This window comes from Octopus bimaculoides, chromosome 19, assembly GCF_046866305.1.
Source record: "Octopus bimaculoides isolate indiv1 chromosome 19, ASM4686630v1, whole genome shotgun sequence".
Lineage (NCBI taxonomy): Eukaryota > Metazoa > Mollusca > Cephalopoda > Octopoda > Octopodidae > Octopus > Octopus bimaculoides.
The window spans coordinates 29,901,410-29,925,800 of NC_142946.1; the positions used below are offsets into that span (position 1 = coordinate 29,901,410).

Consider the following 24,391-nt stretch of genomic DNA (forward strand, 5'->3'; position numbering starts at 1 on the left):
CTGTCAGCATCAGACTGTACCCAAACATAATATAATCTATCCAGTAATCAGAAATAATAGCTTCCTATTCTTTTCTCAACCCATTCTTAGACTGGCGTGTATGCTTTCAGAATGCCTACCTCCAATATTGTGAATCAGTTCGCATAGCTACATCTAATGATTCATGACTATACTTGTATGGACATGTAACTGGAATGACTTTGAGTATGGAAGTGAATAAGTTCTTGGTGAAAAAGAAGATATGAGGAAGTAGAAATAGTACAATACAAATAAAATGAAAATGTGTTAAGATGAGTTGTAATAAATTACATGGAAAACCTGTTGTTAAAGCATTGATGCAGATGATGACACATGTGTTTACTTATGCACACACCTGTATATATTTTATTACTTGTTTTGATTATTGGACTGCAGCCACACTGACCCCAGGACTTATCTTTAAGCCTGGTACTTATTCTTCTGGTCCCTTTTACTGAACTGCTACGTAAACGAACAAACACTGGTTGTCAAATGGTGGTGGGGGACAAACACAACTATAGGGAAATAATGGGTGGGAAGTGAAAGGGGAGGATGGTGAACAGTGGCAGATATGTCAGATACATGAGTGTGGCAACAAAGGTAGTGGTGGGGCAGTGATGATATGAGAGGATGTTGAGAATGATAGGTGTTAAAAATGAAGTATGTTGAAGTAAAGATGAAAGTGAATTTAAGATGTTGCTCAGAGGGGAGGGAGAGATAACTGAAGGCACAAAAAGGAAGGTGATTACTGGAAACTAGTATGAAGAGGAATGATAATGATAATGAAAATGAGGAATGGAGTTTAAATGGTTTCAGCAGGAGGAGATAACAGGTAATGCAAAAGTGGGGAGTAAATGCACGTTGATGCTACTCTCAAATGATTACAGCAGCTGAAAAGTTTCTTCGTTAAGGGAGTGATGGAGGAATTGGGTGTTAGGAAGATAATATGTTGGGGAATGCTTAACATGGGTTGATTGGGTGCAGGACCCAACATATACAGGCATAAGCATAATGCTTTTAGGACCTCACTTTCACTGACAGATGTTTTTTTTAGCATAATTACTAGTTATCTTGGTCCTTTGTCATCCATGAGGCACATCTTGAGATTTGCCCTCACTGCTTCAACTCATCTCTTCCTGTGTCTCCCTCATCCACAAGTTCCATCTGCTTTAAACAATTAGCACTTCTTTATACATCTGTTCTCATCCTATGACCAAACCATCACACTCTTCTCTCTTGCATGCTACATCTGATTCCTCTTATGCCTAATTTTTCTCTAAACACATTTCCACTTTGTCGTATATGCCCACTGATGTTGTACATCCAACCAAGCATATTAGCTTCATATATCCTCTGCATTCATGGCCCACATCTCACTACCATGTAGTATTTCTGTTCATTCACAATAAATCTGTAGCTGAATACATCTGATAACTGTTGAATCTTGTTTACTGAATGATAAAATAGTCCAGTAATCTTATTTCATTTGAAATTAAAGTGTTCATTTGCTATTGAGAGGAAGACAGATGGTAATCCCAGTATGGAAAGTGAATGGTGATGATAACCTTTTTTATTTTTAAGTTACTCTTTTATTTGTTTTTCCCTGTTTTATTAATGATTAAAAGATATACATAGTTTTCTCTACTCACTCCTCTTTAGATGCATTCTCTTCTGTTTCTTCTCAAGATGAGATTGCTCTACACTCTGAGATGAACTATGTTTGGTCTCTGAGATGAACTTGTAGTGTACTTCTCTCTCTCTATGTTATATATACATGAGTGCAGACGTAGTGGTTAACAGTTAGCCTTTGGCCGTACTTTTGGACCCTGTTGTGTCCACCACTCTGATTGGTTGGTATTGGCATATTTTTGTCTCTTGTTTTATTTCGCGCCAGGGTGCAACCCAACCAATCGCAGTCTTCAGATAAGGTTACCTGGGACAGTTTTTCTGAACCCCTGTTTGAGGCGATAGTATCTTCTAAATAGCTAGCTTTTTACCGTCACGATTGTCAGTCCGACTCCAGACCTTCTGAGGTCTAGCCGCTGACCACAGAGCACACAGCTAGTTCCAGCGACAACACGACACAGCTTCATGGAAATCCAACACTTCGTTCAACAGCTTACTGCAAACTGCTTCGTCGCCACCGCCAGCTTCTTAGCATCTACATCAACTTCTCTACGTACATACCAACCAGCAACGCTCGCACAGCTATTCTCCACACTGTTTGTGAAATGCTTCACCATGGTTAACAGCGAATACAACCTGCGAGAACTCCTGTACCAAGTAACCGGCCGCAGCATTGAAGCCTCAACTTCTTCACGACATGTGTCTTTCTTTGGCTCTGCCTTGCCGCCACAACTTCTTGATACAGCACTTAAGCCTGTACTGTGTACCTTGGCTACAAACTGGTATTTCCCATCTTTGTGCCTGGATTTTCTTCCAACTCTTTTCTATGCTCTGTATTTCTCTCACACACATATATCTTTGTTTGTATACACATACACTTTGTTTGCATGACGGCCTGTCTATTATTGTGTTTATTATGTCGCACTCACACACACAGACATACAAGTTGACATATCAATAAAACCTTCCCTTTAAACCTTCTACTGGTTGTGTCTCTCTTTTCCTTTTTGGTACTTATACTCATTTAACCTCTTTTTGTATTTTTTATTTGTGTTGACCGTGCGATGTGCTAAAGGAGCCATTCCTCGTCACCATCTCCTGGTCGCACGGTCGTTACAAACTGTTTGCTCATATATGATATTGTATATTCTCCTTCCCCTCTCTCTGCAATTAAATCTATATGTTGTCTTTATATTACAGAGGATACATCAACTATCATTAGTCTTCAACCTGCTCTGAAGTTCAATGGTGGAGGCCATCTCAATCATAGCATATTTTGGGAAATACTGAGTCCACATGGAGGAGGAGAACCTGAAGGTGATTTGCTGGCAGCCATTGTAAGAGATTTTGGATCCTTTGAGAAATTGAAGAATGACTTAGTTGCTTCCAGTGTGGCAGTGCAAGGTTCTGGATGGGGATGGTTAGGCTATGATGCAGTATCTAAACAGCTAAAAATAGCGACTTGTGCTAATCAAGATCCACTGAAAGCAACCACAGGTTTGTCAATTTCATTATTTTCCGATTTTTTACTCTAGAAGTTGAAACTTTCTCTTAAAAATTTGATTTTTTTTAAAAATCTATAAATTTACATTTCTTACTCTCCTCATCATCAAGTTTCAGTTTATTCAGTAAAGAGAACTATTATTATCAACATTTTATTCAGTTAAAAAAAGTATTATTATTACCATCAATATTCTTATATTTAATATATTTTTGTTTCTAAATTTAAGAATAGGAAACTTCTTGATGGTGAAAAAAAAGAGAGAGTGTTAAGATGAGTGCTGTATGGTAAGAATTTCCTCCAGTATTCTTTGGACCCATCGGTCTTATTATAGTCAACTTCATCTGTTGGTATTTTCTTTGTTCTTATCTGGTTCCAGATGTTTTGGCCACCACATCATGCTTAGGAAGATAACATCTAAAAGACATTCTTTCACAGTTGGCAATAATGTGATTGATGTTTTCAGTCTTAGTTTTGCACAGCTCGCATTTGTTTTCTACCTTTTATGCTGCAAGCATTTGGTGGGGGATCTCTTTCAAGCGGCTCTTTTTGAGGAGAGATCTGCATGAGTTCTTATTTCATGCATTTCCTCAAGTTCATTAGCTATCCTAATTATGTGGTATACATATAAGCATTTGCCTTGATATCACATGAGGGTTGTGAGTGAGTGTCACCATTATCATGCAAGCAGTCTTGTTCATTTCTCGTAAACATGTCAGGTCATGTGAAAATATTACCTTAGTTGGTGATAGGAAGGACAGCTGACTATAAAAAATCTTCCTCAAAACATTCTATCCAACCTATGAGCATGTAAAAGTGGACTTAGGTATAAAAACTTAGAATCACTCTGTGATCAACCATCACATGACTATAAGGCTGCTCACAACAAACACATTTAAATTCATCTAGATGTGAATATCATCTGAGGAAAATCTACTTTAAAATGCTCAATTATGGAAATTAAATTTCCTAGGAATATACAGGGTGTTTGGGCTAAATTTGACAGTTTGCATAAAAGGAAAAGAAAATACAATATATAATCCAAAAAGTATTTTGAAAGGAATCAAAAAATATCAACTAGATTATAGCTGGGAGATAACAGTTTACTCAAAATAGCTGCCCTCAGCTTCCACCACAATCTTAAGATGGCTGCAAATACCCACTTGATCTTGGCCATCAGCTCAGCCTTGGTATTGCAGGCAGAGTAGTTAGTATCTTTCTCAACTGTGCCCCATGGGATTACAATCAGATAATTAGGATGCTAGAGGTGAGGTAAGGAGCCAAATCCTGCTTCCACAGACATGGCCTCTCTAGCCTGAGTTTGACCACAGTTTTCAGCAACTTCACATAGCCATCTGAATTGGGCCTAAGGCCCTGTTCAAGGATGAGGGGCAGCATGACATCCTCACTAAGACACACTCAAAGATCATCACAGCATGGAGGAACTTGGTTTTCATGGCAGATGGGACATTGCATAGATTGTAGGCAACCCACCTCTTGTTCTGGGTGTTGTGCAACTGATTTGGCAGAAGTTCTCTTCATCTGAGAAGACCCGGACTATCCCTGGCTCAACAGGATACCTCAGCTTGTTCATGAGCTTCTTTTCCTTCATCAAGTAGTTCTCTTTGGTATTGGTTCTCAGAATTTGTATCTCATCAGTGTTCACAGAGCATTGATCAGCTGTCATAATTTCAGCATTTTGATACCCAATGCAAATCATCATGATACTGGTAATTATTATGAAATATTCAGATGGCTTCCAATCCTCCATGTCAGCTAACTTTCTCGGGGTTGGCACACTCAATGTGGGCACACTGGAAGGTAGGTCTAGTGAGATTGTTGAGATGCTTGAACGGAGATGTGTAGATTTGTGCTGCATTTAAGATGTAAGGTGGAAAGGAGGTTCTGCTGGTGTACGTGAAGGCAATGGTTTTGGTTCCTGCAATGAGGAGGGAACCAGGCTGCTGGAGTTCTGTGATGCAAATGATCTTATGGTTTGTAACACTAACTTCAGGAAACCTGCCAGTCACCTATTCACCTATCGATCTGGTAGACACACTAGTCAAATTGACTACATCCTCGCCAGAAAATGGGAAAGATGGCTACTTATAAATGCTAAAACTTTCCCAGGTGAAGAATGCACCCTACAACATAGATTAGTAGTTAGCGACTTCAGGATCAGGGCTAAATGAATGCCCAGAAGACAACCAGCATGGAGGAGAAGGGTCTGGGAGCTTAAGGATTCTGCGAATGGACAGTTTTAAAGACATATTACTTGAAGCTTTTGACAAAATAGAGGGGAATATAGCATCACATGATGTGGAAGACAACTAGAGGTTTCTACAGGACATGTTGAGGGCCACTGACCAGATCTGTGGATGGTGTAAAGTCCCCTCTCAACCCAAGGTAATGTGGTGGTCGAACAATATAGTTGACAGGGCCTTTAGGGAAAAGAAACAGGCATGGAAGGACTGGAAGAACGGTGGTAGCGGGGAATTGTATCAGACTGCCAGAACGGAAGCTAGAAGACAGGTTTACTTAGCCAGAGGGGAAGCAGATAAGAAAAAATTGCCAATGTTCTGCATCGTGAGGACCAAATATTTGAGGTGTTTCGTGTTGCAAGACTGTGAGAGAGATAATCGTGATGTCATAGGAGAGAAATGTGTCCGCATGGATGGCCCCTGGACTGGCTCTTGTGCGGGTGGCACATAAAAGACACCATTTCGTGCGGGTGACACGTAAAAGCACCCACTACTGAGTGGTTGGCATTAGGAAGGGCATCCAGCTGTAGAAACTCTGCCAAATTAGATTGGAGCCTGGTGTTGCCATCCGGTTTCACCAGTCCTCAGTCATGGAAGGCGGACGTTAAACGATGATGATGATGATGATGAGGCTGCAAGGAGAGAGACTTGGAAATGCCACTATGAAAGGTTGCTAAATGAAGAGAATGAATGGGAGAAAGAGAGTCTGCCAAATGTTGACCCAACAGAAGGACCAGCTATCCGAATTGACAGTACCATGGTAGATAAATCAATTAAGGGTATGAAGACAGGGAAAGCCCCAGCACATCAGGAATCACCACAGAGATGCTTAAAATATCTGGCGGTGTCAGCTATAGTCTAGTCACCCATATAGTCAACCAGGTGATACATGGAGTCATACCCAATGATTGGTGTAGCAGCACCATAGTCAACTGCTACAAAGGTAAAGGTGACGCTTTAGATACAAATAATTACAGAGGTATCAAGTTGTTGGATCAGGTAATGAAAGTCATGGAGAGGGTCGTAGCCCAACTAATTAGGGAGAGAGTCTAGATGAGATGCAGTTTGGTTTTGTGCCAGGGAAAAGAACCACTGATGCTATATTTCTGGTAAGACAGCTGCAGGAGAAATACCTAGCCAAAGATAAACCTCTGTACCTGGCTTTCATTGACATGGAGAAAGCCCTTATCTGGTGGTCAATGAGGAAATTAGAGATAGATGAATGGCTAGTGAGAGTTGTACAAGCCATGTATAGGGATGCTGTCAGTAAGGTGAGGGTTGGCAACGAGTACAGTGAAGAATTCCAGGTAGGAGTCCACTAAAGATCAGTCCTCAGCCCTCTCTTATTCATCATAGTCCTCCAGGCAGTAACAGAAGAATTCAAGACAGGATGCCCCTGGGTGCTTCTCTATGCTGATGACCTTGCTCTAATTGCTGAGTCACTCTCAGAACTAGAGATGTTTCAGGTGTGGAAACAAGGATTAGAATTGAAGGGTCTTAGAGTCAACCTAGCAAAAACCAAGTAAGAAGGCAAACCACAAATCCCTTCAAGTAGATGGCCCTGCTCGATCTGTAGAAAAGGTATAGGTAGAAACTCCATAAGATATACCCAGTGTAAGCTATGGATACATAGGAGGTGCATTAATATCAAAGGAAGGCTAACTGGGAAGATAGTTTTTGTGTGTGGCAAATATTCAGGAGCAATAAACACTGAAAATGTGCAGAGAACAACTTCTGTCACATTCCAAGGGGAAAAACTAGAAGTAGTTGATAGCTTTCATTACCTAGGTGACCAAGTCAGTAGCGGGGGTGGATGCTCTGAAAGTGTAGCTGGTAGAGTAAGGATAGCTTAGGCAAAGTTCAGAGAGCTCCTACCTCTGCTGGTGACAAAGGGTCTCTCTCTCAGAGTAAAAGGTAGACTGTATGACGCATGTGTGCAAACAGCCATGCTACATGGCAGTGAAACATGGGCCGTGACTGCTGAGGACATGTGTAAGCTTGCAAGGAATGAAGCCAGTATGCTCCGCTGGATGTGTAATGTCAGTATGCATAAACGACGGAGTGTAAGTGCCCTGAGAGAATAGAAACATCAGATGTAGTGTGCAAGAGAGATGACTGCACTGGTATGGTCATGTGTTGCGAATGAATGAAGACAGCTGTGTGAAAAAGTGCCACACCCTAGCAGTTGAGAGAACCTGTGGCAGAGGAAGACTGGGGATGAGGTGGTGAAGCATGACCTTCGAACATTGGGCCTTACCAAGGCAATGACAAGTGACTGAGACCTTTCGAGATATGCTGTGCGCAAGAAGACCCGGCAAGCCACGTGAGACCATAACCGTGGCCTATGCCAGTGCTGTATAACCAGCCCATTTAAGAGTACTCTTCAATCGTTGGACAGTAAACTATGCTTACAAAGACCTGTTGAGGCAAGTGAAATCGCTGTCGTGGCCGATGACACTGTCGCTTGATTGGCACCCATGCCAGTGGAACATTAAAAGCACCCTTCGAGTGTGATTGTTGCCAAGGCCACTGACTGGCTCCTGTGCCAGTGGCACATAAAAACCCTATTTGAGCGTGGTCGTTGCCAGTGCTGCTGGACTGGCTCCTGTGCAGGTGGCACGTAAAAAGCACTATTTGAGGGTGGCTGATGCCAATACCGCCTGACTGGCCCTCGTGCCACTACACTCTCAGAGTGGTTGGCATTAGGAAGGGCATCCAGCTGTAGAAACTTTGCCAGATCAGATTGGGGCTTGGTGCAGCCTTCTGGCTGACCAGCCCTCAGTCAAACTGTCCAACTCATGCCAGCATGGAAAGCGGACGTTAAACGACGATGATGATAATTAACTTTAATCTTTTTGCTCTCGAATGCTATTAACTGTTATCCAATACATCAAGCTTTGCCTGAAAAAAGAAAGCATACAAAAACTGTCAAATTTAGCCAGAACACCCTGTATCATTCACCACAGCCATACAGAGAGAGTTAAAACCCAATTAATTAGGAGCAAAGTTAGGCTAGACAAAAAGCAGTTTGGCTTTACCTCAGAGAAAAGCACTACTGATGCTATTTTCATATTCAGGCAACTGCAAAGATAAATACTTAGCCAAGAATAAACCGTAGTATTTGGCATTTGTTGATCTAGAGTAAGCTTTCGATAGAGTATTCTGCTGTGTGATATGGTAGGCTCTGAGGAGGCCAGGAGTAGAAAATTGCTGGTGAAAATTGTACAGGCCATGTACAGGGGTGCTGTTAGTAAGGTGAGAGTCAACCATGAATACAGTGAAGAATTTGGTGTACAGGTAGGTGTTCATCAAGGCTCACTCCTCAGTCCTCTCCTTTTCATCATCATCCTCCAGGCCATAACAGAGGAATTCAAGACTGGCAGCCCCTGGGAACCACTAAATGCTGACAATCTTGTCCTCATAGCAAATTCTATATCAGAGCTAGAGAAGAAATTCAAGATGTGGAAGCAAAACGTAGAATCTAAGGGTCTTAAGGCTAACCTAACGAAGATTATGCAAAAAGAAAAGGCAGAACCCTACCCACTTCAGGTAAGTAGCCCTGCTTGATTTGTAGGAAAGGTGTAGGCAGGAATTCCATACAGTGTACTCAGTGTAAACTACAGACACAAGAGGTGCAGTGGAATGATATGAAGGTTATCAGAGAAAGTAGTGTCCGTATGTGGAAGACGCAAAGGAGCAAAAAAACTACAGATACTTGGGAAATTGATTTTCTCAAATGCCTCACAGGCTCTTTGGAGGTAGTGAATAGTTTCTGCTATCTAGGGGACCAAATTAGTTGTGGGGGAGGGTGTACGGTGAGTGTAATAGCCTCTGTTGGCAACCAAAGGTTTCTCTCTCCAAGGAAAAGGAAGATTGTATGATGTAGGTATACGAACAGCAATTCTAAATGATAGTGAGACATGGGCCCTGAATTCAGAGGACATGCAAAGGCTAGAGAGGAATGAAGCTAGTATGTTTGCTGGATGTGTAATATGTGCGACAGAGTGTTAGTGTATTGGGAGAGAAGTTAGGCATAAAAGAGGAATTAGATGCAGGATATATGAGAGGAGACTGTGCTGGTTTGATGCAGATGGATGCTGACAATTCCATAAAAATGGCATTCACTCAAATTGGATGGAACATACGGAAGAAGGAGACCCAGGAAGACATGAGATGAAGTACTAAAGGACAACTTCAGCTCACCGAACCTTTCATAGAAGATGACAAAGGACTGAGATACCTGGTACCTTGCTGTACTGAAAAAGATCCATCCTCCACTGCAGAAGTGTTAAGGCTGCATCCCCTGATGAAGAGGATTGGCCTGCAAGAGTTCTGTGCCAGTGCCACATGAAAAGCACACATTGTAAAGTGGTTGACATTAGGAAGGGCATCCAGTCATAGAAACGGCCAAATCAGACTGGAATTTGGTGCAGCTCTCCAGCTTGCTAGTCCTGGTCAAACTGCCCAACCCATGCCAGCATGGGAAATGAACTTTAAAGGGCTGTGGCAGCAATGTAGTAGTACAAAAATTATGGAGAAAGAAGTGATTAAATTTGAGTTAGTGTGAAGCCCATATTTGTCCTTGAACATGTTATTTTTAGAAAACATTTAATATGGTTATATAGTAGGCATACAAAGCAGTGTATCCAGTACTAATAATAGCAAAGGAGCTTGAAATGCATACACTTGGTCCACAGGGAGCACTCTGAAATGACAGTAGGTGTTTTAACACCTATTGCTGAAAGTGAAAATTTTCTCTGCAGCAAACCACATATTTAACAGGCTAAATATGTACCAAACATATTTGAATTAATCTAAAAGTTTGATCATATGGGTAACTTCAAAACTGAAAAGTAATACAGTTGAGCTTTCTTAAAATATCTTAATGAAAGAAGTATAATATTGCAAACTATCCAAATTGGTACTCTAAGAAGCTTGCTTCCCAACCATATGGTTCCAGGTTCAGTCTCACTGTGTGGCACCTTGAGCAAATATCTTCTACTATAGCCTTGGGCCAACCAAAGCCTTGTGAGGGGATTTGGTTGATGGAAACTGAAAGAAACCTGTTGTATATGTTTGTATGTTTGTGTGTCTTTGTATCTGTGTTTGTCCTCCATCACTGCTTGACAACTAGTGTTGGTGTATTTACATCCTTGTAGCTTAGTGCTTCAACAAAAGAGACCAGTAGAATAAATACTAAGCTTAAAAAAGATAAGTCCTTCAAGGCAGCATCCCAGCACAGTCACAGTCAAATGATTGAAAGAAGTTAAAGATAAAGCAAAAAGTGGTCAAATTTGAGGACATTCATAGATATGTTAGTCAAGCATTGATTTAAGTTCTCATTGACAGTAAGACCCATGTTATTCACACATCAGGAGATATGTGGTGGTTATGAGTTTGAGCCTCATCTAGGGCATTGTTGCTGTTTTTTGTTTTGTTTTATGCAGCTTTTATTTTAAGCAAACATTAATTACTAATTAGGTTTTGAAATATATTCCTCTTTTAAATGTAAATTTCTATCTATAGTTTTGGGGGTTTTTCCCCACCTCATTAAAAGTTGTGTTGTATACAAAGAGGGAGATACAGATATGGGATTGCAAGTTTGAACCTCACTTGAATCAGAATGCTTTCTCCTGTTTATTAAATTATTCACTCATAGATGAATATTCTTATGGTCAAGATTTTTTTTTTCACAACCATTTATGTGCCCTCTAGCAAATTCAATTGGAGCAAAAAGTGTTCAGATTTGAATGAGGATAAGGACTTGTCACAGTATGTTGGTTGGGTCACTAGTGTCATGATGATTATTGTCTGTTTCGTTAATGTTGTTATGGTTGCTGTGATGTGGTTGAGTTAGTGAATGAAAATGTGTTTCTTGGCTACATGGAAAAATAACTGAACAACACCCTCAAACATATAACAGAAGAATTTATTGTCACACATTAAGACAAACTGCATTAGTCATTAACAGTTAACAACAGCAATAATTACAGACTGGCAAAGAAATACTGCTCTGAGATTACAGAAAACTATTGGTATGGCAACGTGATTTGCCCAACTTATCTGAAATCAATTGCTCTTTCTTCATGGTGATGGAGATTCTTGATCATCTGCCCTAGGCCATCAATCTGGGTGACCTATCTGACAAGAATGGCGACACATGTCACTCAGCTATCTCAACATTCTGCTGTTAATTACCACCAAAAGCAACTTTTTATAGGGTACAAGAAGAGCATTCTAGAAGATTAAATCATGTGATGGCTTGACAGTGATTGGTTGTTTAATAAACTGATCACATGAAACTATTGTGATTTGGTCATGGTGCCTGACTGGTTCCCTTATCTCTGTTATTTTATTAGAGAAAAATTAGTATCTTTTATCTTTTACTTGTTTCAGTCATAGGACTGCAGCTGTGCTGGGGCACCACCTTAAAGGTTCTGGTCAATGAAATTGACCTCAATACTTATTTTGGTCTTTTTTGCTGAACTGCTAAATAGTGGGGATGTCAACAAACCAACATTACTTGTCAAAAACATACACACACATTCATCATCATCATTATCATTTAACATCCTTTGACCATTCTGGCATGGGTTGGTCGGTTTGGCCTGGGCTGGCACGCTGGAAGGCTGCACCAAACTCCAGTCTGATTTGGCATGGTTTCTATGGCTAGATGCCCTTCCTAATGCCAACCACTCTGAGAGTGTAATGAGTGCTTTTATATGCCACTGGCATGGGTGCCATTTGCATGACACCAGTATCTACCACAACTGTGACTTTACTTGGCTTGATGGGCTTTCTTCTCAAGCATGACATATTGCCAAAGGACTTGGTCATTTGTTATTGCCTCCATGAGGCCCAACACTTGAAAAGTGCCTTTCACATACCACTAGCATTGACCACTTCACCACTATAAGGTCCAACGTTAGAAAGGTGCTTTTTACGTATCGCTGGCACAGGTGCCAGTTACGTGACACCAGCATTGGCCACAACTACGATTTCACTTGGCAGGTCTTCTCAAGCACAGTATATCGCCAAAGGTCACAGTCACCAGTCATTGCCTCTGTGAGGCCCAGAGATCATAGATCATGCTTCACCACCTCATCCCATGTCTTCCTGGGTCTACTTCTACCACAAGTTCCTGCCACAGTTAGAGATTGGCACGTCTTTACACAGCTGTTCTCCATATGCAGCACATGACCATACCAGCGCAGTTATCTCTCTTGCACACCACATCTGATGCCTCTTAAGCCCAACTTTTCTCTCAAGATGCTTACACTCAGTTGAACATGCACACCGACATTGCACATCCAGCAAAGCATACTGGTTTCATTTCTTTCATGCCTAAGCATTTCTCAGCTGTCACAGCCCATAATTTACTGCTGTGTAGCATAGCTGTTCACACACAGGTATCATACAATCTGTCTTTCATTCTGAGGGAGAGGCCCTTTGTTGCCGGCAGAAGTAGGAGCTCTCTGAACTTTGCCCAACCTATTCTTATTCTCACATCAACGCCCTTGGAGCATCCACCTCCACTACTAACTTGGTCACGTAGATAACAGAAGCTATCTGCTACCTCTAGCTTATCCCATTGAGAGTTGATGAAGTCTATTTTCTGTATGTTTCTGGTGTTTAGTGTACCTGTGCATCTTCCACACATAGAAGCTATTTTCTCTGTTAACCTTCCTCTGATACTGCTGCACCTCTTATGTGTCCATAGCTTACACTGGATATATCTTTTAGAGTTTCTACTTATGCCTTTTCTGTAGATTGAGCAGGGCCATCTACCTGAAGGGATTTGTGATTTGTCTGCCTTCCTACTTACTAAGACATTGATTTTTGTTAGGTTAACTCTAAAGCCCTTTGATTCTAGACCTAGCTTCTATACCTGAAACTTTTTCTCTAGTTCTGGTAGTGATTCAGTTATAAGAACTAGGTCATCAGCATAGAGGAGCTCCCAGGAGCAGCCTGTCTTAACTTCCTTTGTTATTACCTGGAGGACTATCATGAACAAGAGGGGGCTGAGGACCAATATACTCTGAATTCTTTGCCAACCCTCACCTTACTGATAGCATCCCTATACATGGCTTGTACAGCTCTCATCAACCACTTGTCTCTCCCTAGTTTCCATATTGACCACCAGATAAGGGATCAGGGAACCCTGTCAAAGGCTTTCTCCATGTCAACGAAAGCCAAGTACAGAGGTTTATCTTTGGCTAGATATTTCTCTTGCAGTTGCCTGACTAGATATATAGCATCAGTGGTGCTTTTACCTGGCACAAAACCAAACTGCATTTCATCTAGGCTAACTCTCTCCCTAATTAGTTGGACTATGACCCTCTCCTTAACTTTCATCACCTGATCCAACAGTTTGATACCTCTATAATTATCTCTATCTAATACATCATCTTTACCTTTGTAGCAGTTGACTATGGTGCTGCTACACCAGTCATTGGGTATGACTCCGTGAATCACCTGATTTACAATATGAGTGACCAGACCATAACCCACATTGCCAGATATTTTAAGCATCTCAGCAGTGATTCCTGATGGGCCGAAGGCTTTCCTTGTCTTCATATCTTTAATTGCTTTACGTACTAAAGTGTTGTTGATTGGGATAGCTGGTCCTTCAGTTGGGTCAACGTTTGGCAGACTCTCCTCCTCCCATTCATTCTCCATGTTCAGCAGTCTTTCATAATGGTATTTCCAAGCCTCTTTCTTTGGAGAATCATTAAATGCAAGTGAACCATCATTCATGCAGACACATTTCTCTCTTATGACATCACAATTTTCTCTCGCACACTGACTTGCAATCCAAAACACTTCAAGTCTTTGGTCCTCACATCGCCGCACATAGGCAAACTTCTTTTCTGCTTCTCCCCCCTGGCTAGATATACCTGTCTCCTAGCTATTTGACCCAGTTCCCCACTACCCCCGACTTTTCCAGGCCTGCTTATTTGCTCTAATGGCCTTGTCTACAGCATCATTCCACCACATCACCCTAGGTCTGGATGGAACTTTGCACCAGCCACAGACTTGGTTCATGGCACTCAGCAAGCTGTCCTGCAAGAATTCCCAGTTGCCTTCTATGTCACAAGTCTGTAGTTCCTCCTCCCACTTCTGCCATCATCACCCTCCTTGCCATCCACTCCTCATCCATCCTCTCCATATAGTCAAACCACCTCAATATTCATCTATCTATTCTGGTTGTTAGATTTTCTCTCATTCCTGCTCGCTTTTGCATCTCCTCATCCTGTCCACCCATGTCACACCAACCATAGCCCCCAAACATCTCATCGCAAACACATCTAGTCACCTCCTTTCTACCTCTTTCAGTCCCCATGTCTCTGCACTATATAACATTGTCGGCACAATCATGCCTTCATACACACCTCTTTTCACTTTCTTACTCAGCCTTTTATCTCTCAGCATACCTTTCACAACTCCAAGTATCTTACTCCCCTCTCTCACTCTATATCCCACTTCCTCAGCCAACTCCCAATCTACCGTCACATGTGATCCCAGATACTTAAAAACACTCACCTCTTCTAACATTTCACCATTTATACTCACATTCATCCTACCAGCCATTTCATCTCTTGAACATCTCATCACCTTACTAAAGCATATTTAAGCTTATGAAATACTACATTTCACTTATTTTCAAAATAGGACTATTTTTTGCGAGGTCAAGAATTGTTTTAAATCTATATCTGTGCCAAATAATAAAATCTAGTTAATACAAATAATAACTAAAATAATAAATATGACTACTTAGCATCACTTTTAGAACTCTGAATCACAGTGGGATAAAATTAATCAAGTGTATTAAAATTTGATAAATTAATGGAAAGGGGCATTAAATATTTATCTTTGCTAAATATATTAAATTAAAAAATATTTTTATTTAAATAGGTGCTAGCGTAATTGTGTGGCTTATTGTTAGGTTTGTTAGTTATAGTTAGGGTTTTGATCCCACTGTACAGACCTTGTTGGCTGGTGCCTTGTACTACAGTTGCTAACCAACCAATATCATGTAAGTGAAATTGGAAGAGAGAAACCGAAGAAGCTTGTGTGTGTGTGAGGGAGAGAAAGTTTATATTTACCCTTATCTTTAGTTGGTTATAAACAAAACCTCATTCAGAATTGTTTGTTTCCAGTTTTCTGCATAACAACGTCCAGCCAGTTCATTGTTCGATAGATGGGGGAATTACTTTACTTGAAAATAAGTAAAGGTTAACATCAGGAAGGGCATCCAGTTATAGAAAACTCTGGCCCATAGAAGTAAGGAAAAGTAAGCATTAAAACAATGATGATGATATTTTTGGATAATTTTTTAAATGATTACAGGAATCCCTTGCTTTACAAAAATAATGCATTCTTGAAAATCTGGCTGGAACATGAAATTCTGTTATGCGAAATTAATTTTCCTACTGATTTTCATATTATCAAGCAAGATTGCATTCCTATGGACTTTTTTGAAAAAACAAAACAAAAAAGCACAAGAAAACAAGGAAAAGGCAACACAATCACCTTTATACATGAAAATAACAATTTCTAAACGTACACAGTACAATATAGATGCATAAAAACACAAAAACATTTTGAGAGGAATACATTAGGGAATTAATAAAAATCCTAATATTGTATAAGAACCTTCTTACCACAAAAGATGTTGACTACTGGGGTGGGGGGGTATGAGTGTTTCCTAGGAAGATGAGAGAGAATATTTACTATCTTATAGTTCATTATCATGAACATCAGCTTAAAGGGTGAAGAACTTCTCCAAAGTTGTTTGTTGTTTACAATGCATCATTTCTTTGTGCAGCTCAGTATATGAATTGAGTTCATTGTAAACTCCTCTTGTAATTTTGAAATTATGTTCACAATTAGGATCATTATTGGCAAAAACTTGCAGATATAAGTTCCAATCCTTTAGCAATAATTTTTGCAGCCATTTTTAGTGGCTCATCTGCATTCTCAGTTTGTTCTTTTTCTAAAAGCATTAGCTCCTTGTTAGATAAGCTTTCTCTTTGAAACACTAGCAACTTAATCACATCATCCTCTATGACTTCTTCAAATCCCACATCCTTTGAAAGTGTCACATTTTTCCAAATTTGATGTGAACTTTCTGCTTAAGGAAGACTTGTAGTGTCGTGAATACAGTTTGGCCATAAACTTTTCCAGGCACTATTCAAAGTTGGTTTCACTTCATCCCATGACTCAGTTATATTATCCACAGCATCTATTATGTTGAGTTTCTTCCTGAATCTCCAACTATAGGCTTATCCTCACTGTCAACTGCCTTCATAAGTTATTTGAAAGTTCTCATATAATATGCCTTGAAGTTAGCTATCACACTTTGATCCATTGACTGTAGCCATGAAGTTGTATTGTTGGGGATATATTCTACTCTTATATTATCAGAAAGGTCATCTAAGCTCACCAACTGGGTAGGTTGGTGCATTGTCTAAAAGAAGCAATATACCTTTCTAACACATGACAAGACCCACTTGTAAACCACTCCTTGAAAAGGCTCTTAGTCATCCATACCTTCTTATTTGAACACTAAATCAGAGGTAGATTAAACTTTGTGTAACCCTTGAATTTTTGGAATGATGCACGTGTAGGGGCTCTAATTTCATATCACCAGCAGTATTTCCTCCCAAAAGAAGTGTCAATGATTTTTGGAAGCTTTAAATTCTAGTGTTGATTTTTCTTCTCAAGGAAAGTACAATTTCATCAACATTATGTACTTGCTCTGATGTTTTTCCCCCTTCAGGATAACTAGTGACAGCCTCTGTATCAGCTCACAGTTTCATCAATCAGTTTTATGTTGTGCAAATTCATGTGCTTCTCAAACCTTTTTCAGACCTTACAATTTCCATATGCGTGAAATCCCTTAGCCTGAGGTAGATGTAACACAGGGTTTGCCTGTATTAGCATTTGAATATCAAAAGTACAAAACAACTTCAAAATATTTAAAATTTTACAAAAATTGTTTTTTGCTTTGGTAATATTTCTTAATTTTTTTTTTCATCAGTTTGATGTATACTTCTGCTTATTTTCCTATCATTCTCCACCTGATTGTTATGTCTGGATGCAAAAAGGGCAGTAAACTGCTAGGCAATGGAGATGCCAAGGACCACAACAAGGTTATTTATAACAACATCCAAGGTATCACCAAGTTTGTCATCAGATGCCTAGATTGTCATAGTCCATTGAGATTGAGACATCTTGGGTCTGATCTATGAGGAGACTTGTGTTGTACTCAAGCCAGCTAGCTGATATTTGATTTGTCAGGAAACTCACAGGGTCCTCAAAATGTTTCATGTAAATATAAATGTGATCAAACCTCTTTTACTTTTAACTGGCCAACTCATATTTGCTGTACTGCTTTCTGATTGACATCATTCAATTCAACTATTGCTCTCTTCTATTGGCATTTTCTCTTTCATTTTGTGTTTCTCAATGAAGCTAAATTTCTTCATAGGGGAATTAGAACCTAAACAGAGAGTATAGTTTTACATTTGAATGAAACCAAAATATAACTTATTTCAATTCAAATTCAGCTGCAATATTTTTAAGCTTTCATCCTCTTGTATATATATATATATATGATCAGTACATATTGTAAAGCTGAGTTTGTGTGTGTGTGTGTTGCATCTATAGAAATCCACACCATACAAAATAACAATCTGGGAATTGCACCAATGGATTCTTCATGGTCGAAAATGCCCGGAATCGGCCATTTATTTTTTTTATTTTGCTTCCTAACAGGTGAATTTTTGCATTAAAAATAACTTCTAACAATCTTCAAGTCTGAGAAATACACCAGCATTTGCAAACGTGAGTTAAGTCCCCTTCTAGCGACAATGTAGAGAGAGAGATAACAGATTCTTTTTAGTAAGTGATACACAATATAAACGATATTCTCTGTTTCTCCACAACTAATTTCCAAATTTGCTGAATCCGTTGCTCTACTCATAGCAACATATAGCTGGTCGTGCGTGAACATGGGAGAGAGCAGAAGTTACCAGAGAAAAAACCCTAAGTGTTGACTGTAGACACGCTCCTTCGCATACGATCAGCTATTATTTTGTAAACAATGTTACAAAACTGTTCATGTTTTCGAAAGGAGAGATCTGATTCTCACATATCTGCGGGAGAAGATAGACCTCTCTATTCTTCTTACAAAACTTACGTCCGGGTGCCAAATTTGACTCAATTGATGGTATTACTCAGGTAATCCCAACTTAATCCTGAGCAAAGCCAGGCTACAGTGCTAGTAATATATAATGTGTGTGTGTGTGTATGTATACATACACAAACATACACCACTCTATAATACAATATGATGTACACCATAATTAGTCTTAGTGTGGTATTTTTTACCAAAAATGCTCAGCAAAATTCATAAACTTACGAATTATTTGGAGGTGTGATATATTTGTTTGCATATTATTCAAAGTACTGTCTTTAGGATTAGAAACACATTTCTTCCATCAGCAAACTCACTGATGTTATTATATATCAATTAAATTTACATCTAAACTATTACATTTTTATTATTGAAATTATTTTATTCGTTTTTTGTCTCTCTCTTTCTTTTTACAAATATCAGGTTTGGTACCGCTGTTTGGCATTGATGTGTGGGAACATGCCTATTATCTACAATACAAGAATGTACGTCCAGATTATGTTAAAGCTATTTTCAACATCGCCAACTGGAAGAAAGTTGCTGCACTGTTCAAAGCTGCTACTGAGTCAGCTTAACTCAAGAAGTGATTCGACAAATTCTTTAAAATATAATAAAATCCAAAGGTGGGAATATTTCCTACAAATATGTTTGTAATGCAATACACACACACACACACACACACACACACAATATGTATTACATAGTGATAATTGAAAGTATGTTAGAAGTGAAAGTAAGTTTCAGTTATTATGGTTTATAGTGTTGATAGAAGTAAAGTGAGAAGAATCAATAAGTATGTTAGTTGTTTGATTCACTAATTTTACTAACCAATTCTTCGTTTTGTTTTCTTACATGTCTCTTGTAAATCAAACTCTCTTATATAGCAGTCTTTTGGTTTATGACACCTTCTAGTGTGACTATATTTCTTGTCATAGTTCTCTCTGTTGTGTATTCCCTAACTATATATCTCTATGATAATATAGCTGACATATCTGCATTTCTAAGATCATGGAACTGTTGACCTAATTTTCTGTCTGTACTTTAATATTTCACTGTCTTCTGGTGTCATAATGTTAACTCATTATTGTACATGAGGTTAAAGGGACACCTAGCTGTTCTTTAGAACAATAGCAGAGGAGACAAAAATCATTGAAACCCAATGTTTTCTAGAAAGATAAGAATGCTATGTGGAATACAGAGGATAAGGTTAATAATTTTCTTCATGTATAATTTACTTCTATTCCAATGTTAATCTTTATGAATCTTAGTGCATGTGTTAATATTATTATAGTCAAAAGTTTTTTGGGAGTATTCCAAGGTGTTTAAAACGAGTTTGTTAATTCTCTTCCTTGCTTTTTAAATTGTCATTTTGTGTGGCAATATTGACTCAAAATTGCATCAAAAATAGGCCATTTTGGGTTGTTGTTATAATTTTTGAGTGGGTCTTTTTTAAATCCTTCGGTTTATGAGATAGAATGATTTTATGTTAAAGAGCTTCATAGACACTACTGCAACATTTTAACACAGCTTCCCAGAATAGGGGCAAAGTTTGTTTCTAAAACTTGATGGTATTCACAAAACATATTAAACACTGATTTAAGCCATTTGCTTACACCACTAGATCAATGCTATCTTCAAATTTTAATAAAGTTTTGACTCAGCAATCCGTGATATCTTTTACATCAGGAGTTTGCCTGGTTTATTGCTTGAAGAAAAATGACAATGACAATATATTCTTACATCATCACAAAATCTTTATTATTTTCTATATTTTTTTCTTATTTAAAAAGAAAAATTAAATTTGCCAGTATCTCCATGGTTTCAGAATTTTCTCTGAGTATTGTTTGTTTTAAAGCATTTTATTTATTATATCTTTTAAGTCAATACACTTGGTCTTATCACCAAGCTCCTTCATCACAATGCTGACAACTTTGCACAGAAATATTGCCCAACATTATTTAGTGGAAGAATACAAAATCTGTATTTACAAGATGCCTGAAAGAGGTTACCATTTGAGACACCTTTACAAATATTTTATTGTAACCTCAGAGAAATTTCCTTTCTGTCTTATTGCAAACATTCCCCGTTAGCTTAGTCGACTTTAACTATAAAATCCAGTTGTAAAAATGTTCCCTAATAATCCTTACACATTACTCATTCAGTAGACTCCAAGAATGCTGACATGAAAAAACTGCAAATCTGTGTAATTGAAGTAATATTAGCTCCTTATCTACTGTGTCCTATCATCCTCTAATGAAACTGTTATGTCTGCTTGTGTTTACCAAAACATTTAATTTTAGCATACCTACCTATAGATATCCCACAAACTAATGGATCCATCTTGGGATCCAGCAGCAAGAAGATCATTGTCTGAAAATGCAACACACTTAACACTCAATTTATGGTAACTTAAAACTGCAAGAGGTTTTCCTTTTTTAGTTCCCAAAATTCTTATGTTTGAATCCCATCCTGCAACTGCAAGTATTCTTTCGTCATTTCTCAATTTCATATGATTAATGCCTGAATTGGTGAGATGTACAGCTGGCAACTTAGTGAAACCATTGTCTTGACAAACAGACCACTGAGTTAGTTTGTCATTTACAGATCCTGACCAACCATGGCCAGATTCACTACAACAAACACATGTTACCATTTCTTCATACAAAGAAATACAGTCAATAATTCTTCTTTCTCTGATATCCCACAAAGCAATACATCCATTCTCATAACCAACAAGAAGTCCTGATTGGTTATGTTTCATTTTAGCTATGTCCATGCACATACCATATTTCTTTCCTTCAAAATGGTCAGATGGTTTCAGGAATGCCACATTTTGTTGATTAACAGAGTCAATGATATTAATTTGAGATTCTTCTTGAGAGGGTACAGCAATCAAGGGAGAGGTGGTAGAATCTCCTGGAATAACACACCCTTGACAGAACCCAATGGAACATATTGCTACTTCATCTGTAAAAGAAAATAAATTCTAAGTTGAAGACCGGTTAATTAATTTCTAGATATTTTAGTTTAATTAAAAAATGCACAAGAGAAAATTTGGAGTAGATGAATGACTTGTAAGGGTCAGGCAAGCCATGTACAGATACAAAGAAGTTTAGAGAATAGGGACTTAGTCGTCAGTCCCTCTTGGCTAGTATAATTCTGAAAGCCATCACAGAGAAGTTAGAATCAGTACTTATAATTTGGGGGGAGATCAGGATCAAGGAAGAAGCAAAACCTAAAACTAAGAGGCCTTTTAGGAAGCAGGATATAAGACAAGACATTTGGTAGAAATTCTACACATTGTGCTCAGTGTAAACTATGAACAAAGAAAAGAAGTGGTAGGATCACAGGCAAGCTGACAAAGAAGATCTCATAAGTGGCAGTTGTAAGATTACACTTGAAATAGATGCTTTTAAATGCCTAAAGATCACCTTAGAAGTAATAAATAGCTTTTGTCATACGTGATTTTATTAGTGGAGGTGGATATTCTGAAAGAAGTGAAGCAAACATATTCCATTAAATAACAGAACCAAGAGAAAAGTTGGATATAAGATGTTGCATGCAAGAGAGATGACTACACTGCTACAGATGTGTAATGTGCATGATAGATGACAGCTCTATAAAGAAGTGCCAAGCACTCCAAGTTAACCTCTGTGAAAGAGGACGGTATAGACTAAAATGATTAAGACTGCTCTCAAGAAGTTGAGCCTCAAAAGACCACAAGTTGTGATACGCAATGTTGGAGAAAACTCACCTACCCACATTATAGTGGTGATAAGGGAATTTTAGACTCGTCCGTATTCAAACACTCCTATCATCACTCTTTGTCTCTACCTCTCTCTCTCCTATCACACCACTTGTGTAACGAAGGATGTTATCAGACATATACATATTCAACTCTCCCTTATAACTAATATTGACATCCATCATTTTCTCATATTACTTTTATGACTGTCGACCTACCTCATTTTCTCTTTTTTTATACACCCTCCCAAGTACTCTCTCTTCCCCAACACACTACTCATGCTGTTTTTGTCTAACCAACTTGTAAACTACATGACACTGTATCTCTTCTGTTACTCCCTCATCTATCACTCTGTTTTTACATCATATGCTTGCTTTTTTATCACTCTCTCTTCACATTACCTCAAACATATGGAGACAATACAAGGTAGAAAGGACTCTTTAGACTTACCAGAGGCAAAGCAACTTCTCTAGTGCTGGTACTGTCATAAAATGTACCCAGTAAAATCTGTAAAGTGGTTGGTGTTAGAAAGAACACCCTACCATAGAAACCATAACAAAAATGGAATGTATAAGTGAGATATGGCCCCCAACCCTCTGGAACATGATAATTGGTAAGCAAGCATAAAATGAGGAGACTAATTTTTTTTCTATTGTTTAACTTCATATTTGCATTTCTGACATTAGTCCAACAGGGACAGTTCTGTAGTACTGGATACTAGAACAAACTTTTGAAAAGAGGTTTAAATGATAAAAATATTTTTTTAGCCAAGATTGATTAAATAGCACAAATTGAAGCTAATATCCTGAGGGGTTTAGTTAATTGAAACAACTCCGTATGTGATTTACTTATTCAACCTATTAACAATATATAGAGGTAATATTAGCAATTTATACCAGCTTTACTGAATAAACCCCAGTTTATCAAACTTGGAAATATACCACTAATTTTTCTTCCCTAAATCTTAAACATTGTTATTAACAGACCAGCATACAAGTGAATACAAAGAAATTATCAGGACCAACACAATAATGCTAAAAGTATATTTCACTTCTTAACTACTTACTTATTTTCCGCCAACCATTTCCAGCATCCCAAAAGATAAGACGTCCATCTCGACCAGTAGTTACTACATGTTCTGAACATTTAAGTTGGTCAATCCAAAGAAGACCTCGAACCTCATGAGCCTTCTTTTCTTGTTGTGTCACACGTTTTAAGTTCATATCCCAGAGACTGATGTCTCCATTCTGAGTTCCAGCAGACAGAAAGGCACCAGATGGAAATGTTAGAAACTTTAGACATGTTATTGGACTTTTGTCAGAATTTCGGAGGATAAATACAGGATCTGGTGAGGCTTGGGTCATAAGTGAAATATCTGGAAAATAGTTTTGTATCATCATGAGAAAAAGAAAGATGTTTATTTCTTTATAATGGAATATAAAGCATGTGTAACGGTGGAATATATTTATACTAGTTTGATGTGTGACTGAAGAACATTGTTATACATTATGATGTATGACAACAGAAAGATTTCATGCATTATTCTGAAGTTTACAAAGCAATCAAAAGAAAGAATTTGAATTTTTACTCAATGTACAAATAATTTCATAACAGGACATAAAGAGCTTGATATTTATATAGTGTTTAAACTATTTTCAAATGACACTTTTAAAGGACAGTATGAAATTTTAATTTATAATTCTAAATGTTAGTTGTTATTTACTTAAATAACATGTATGGAGACTTCAGCAACTGCCTTTATATATATATGTGGAAGAGGCAGGCCCAGGAAGACCAGGGATGAGGTGGTGAAGCACGACCTCCGAACATTAGGCCTCACCGAGGCAATGACTTCTGACCGAGACCTTTGGAAATATGCTGTGCATGAGAAGACCCGGCAAGCCAAGTGAGACCAAAATCCAAGGCCTCTGCCAGGGATGTAGCCAGCCCACTTATGCGTACTCCACTTGTGAAGACCTGTTGAGGCAAGTGAAATCGAAATGGAACTAAATTCGACGACTGGCCCCCATGCCAATGTC

General features: G+C 38.6%; 2 protein-coding genes across 5 annotated transcripts in view; one reads left to right on the forward strand and one right to left on the reverse strand.

Moving 5' to 3' along the window:
- Positions 1–20,439, forward strand: part of LOC106871255 (superoxide dismutase [Mn], mitochondrial) — a 40,569-nt gene extending 20,130 nt beyond the window's left edge. Inside the window, exons 3-4 of the mRNA XM_014917612.3 lie at positions 2,845–3,141; positions 19,031–20,439. Coding sequence (XP_014773098.1) covers positions 2,845–3,141; positions 19,031–19,182 — 449 coding nt within the window. The 3' untranslated portion in view covers positions 19,183–20,439. The remainder of the gene's footprint in view (positions 1–2,844; positions 3,142–19,030) is intronic.
- Positions 20,341–24,391, reverse strand: part of LOC106871254 (guanine nucleotide-binding protein subunit beta-like protein 1) — a 32,804-nt gene continuing 28,753 nt past the window's right edge. For all 4 annotated transcript variants that reach the window (XM_052974844.2, XM_014917609.3, XM_014917610.3 and 1 more), the window contains exons 2-3: positions 23,419–23,727; positions 20,341–21,574 (exon numbers count right to left, since the gene is read on the reverse strand). In XM_052974844.2, coding sequence (XP_052830804.1) covers positions 20,913–21,574; positions 23,419–23,716 — 960 coding nt within the window. In that variant the 5' untranslated portion in view covers positions 23,717–23,727 and the 3' untranslated portion in view covers positions 20,341–20,912. The remainder of the gene's footprint in view (positions 21,575–23,418; positions 23,728–24,391) is intronic.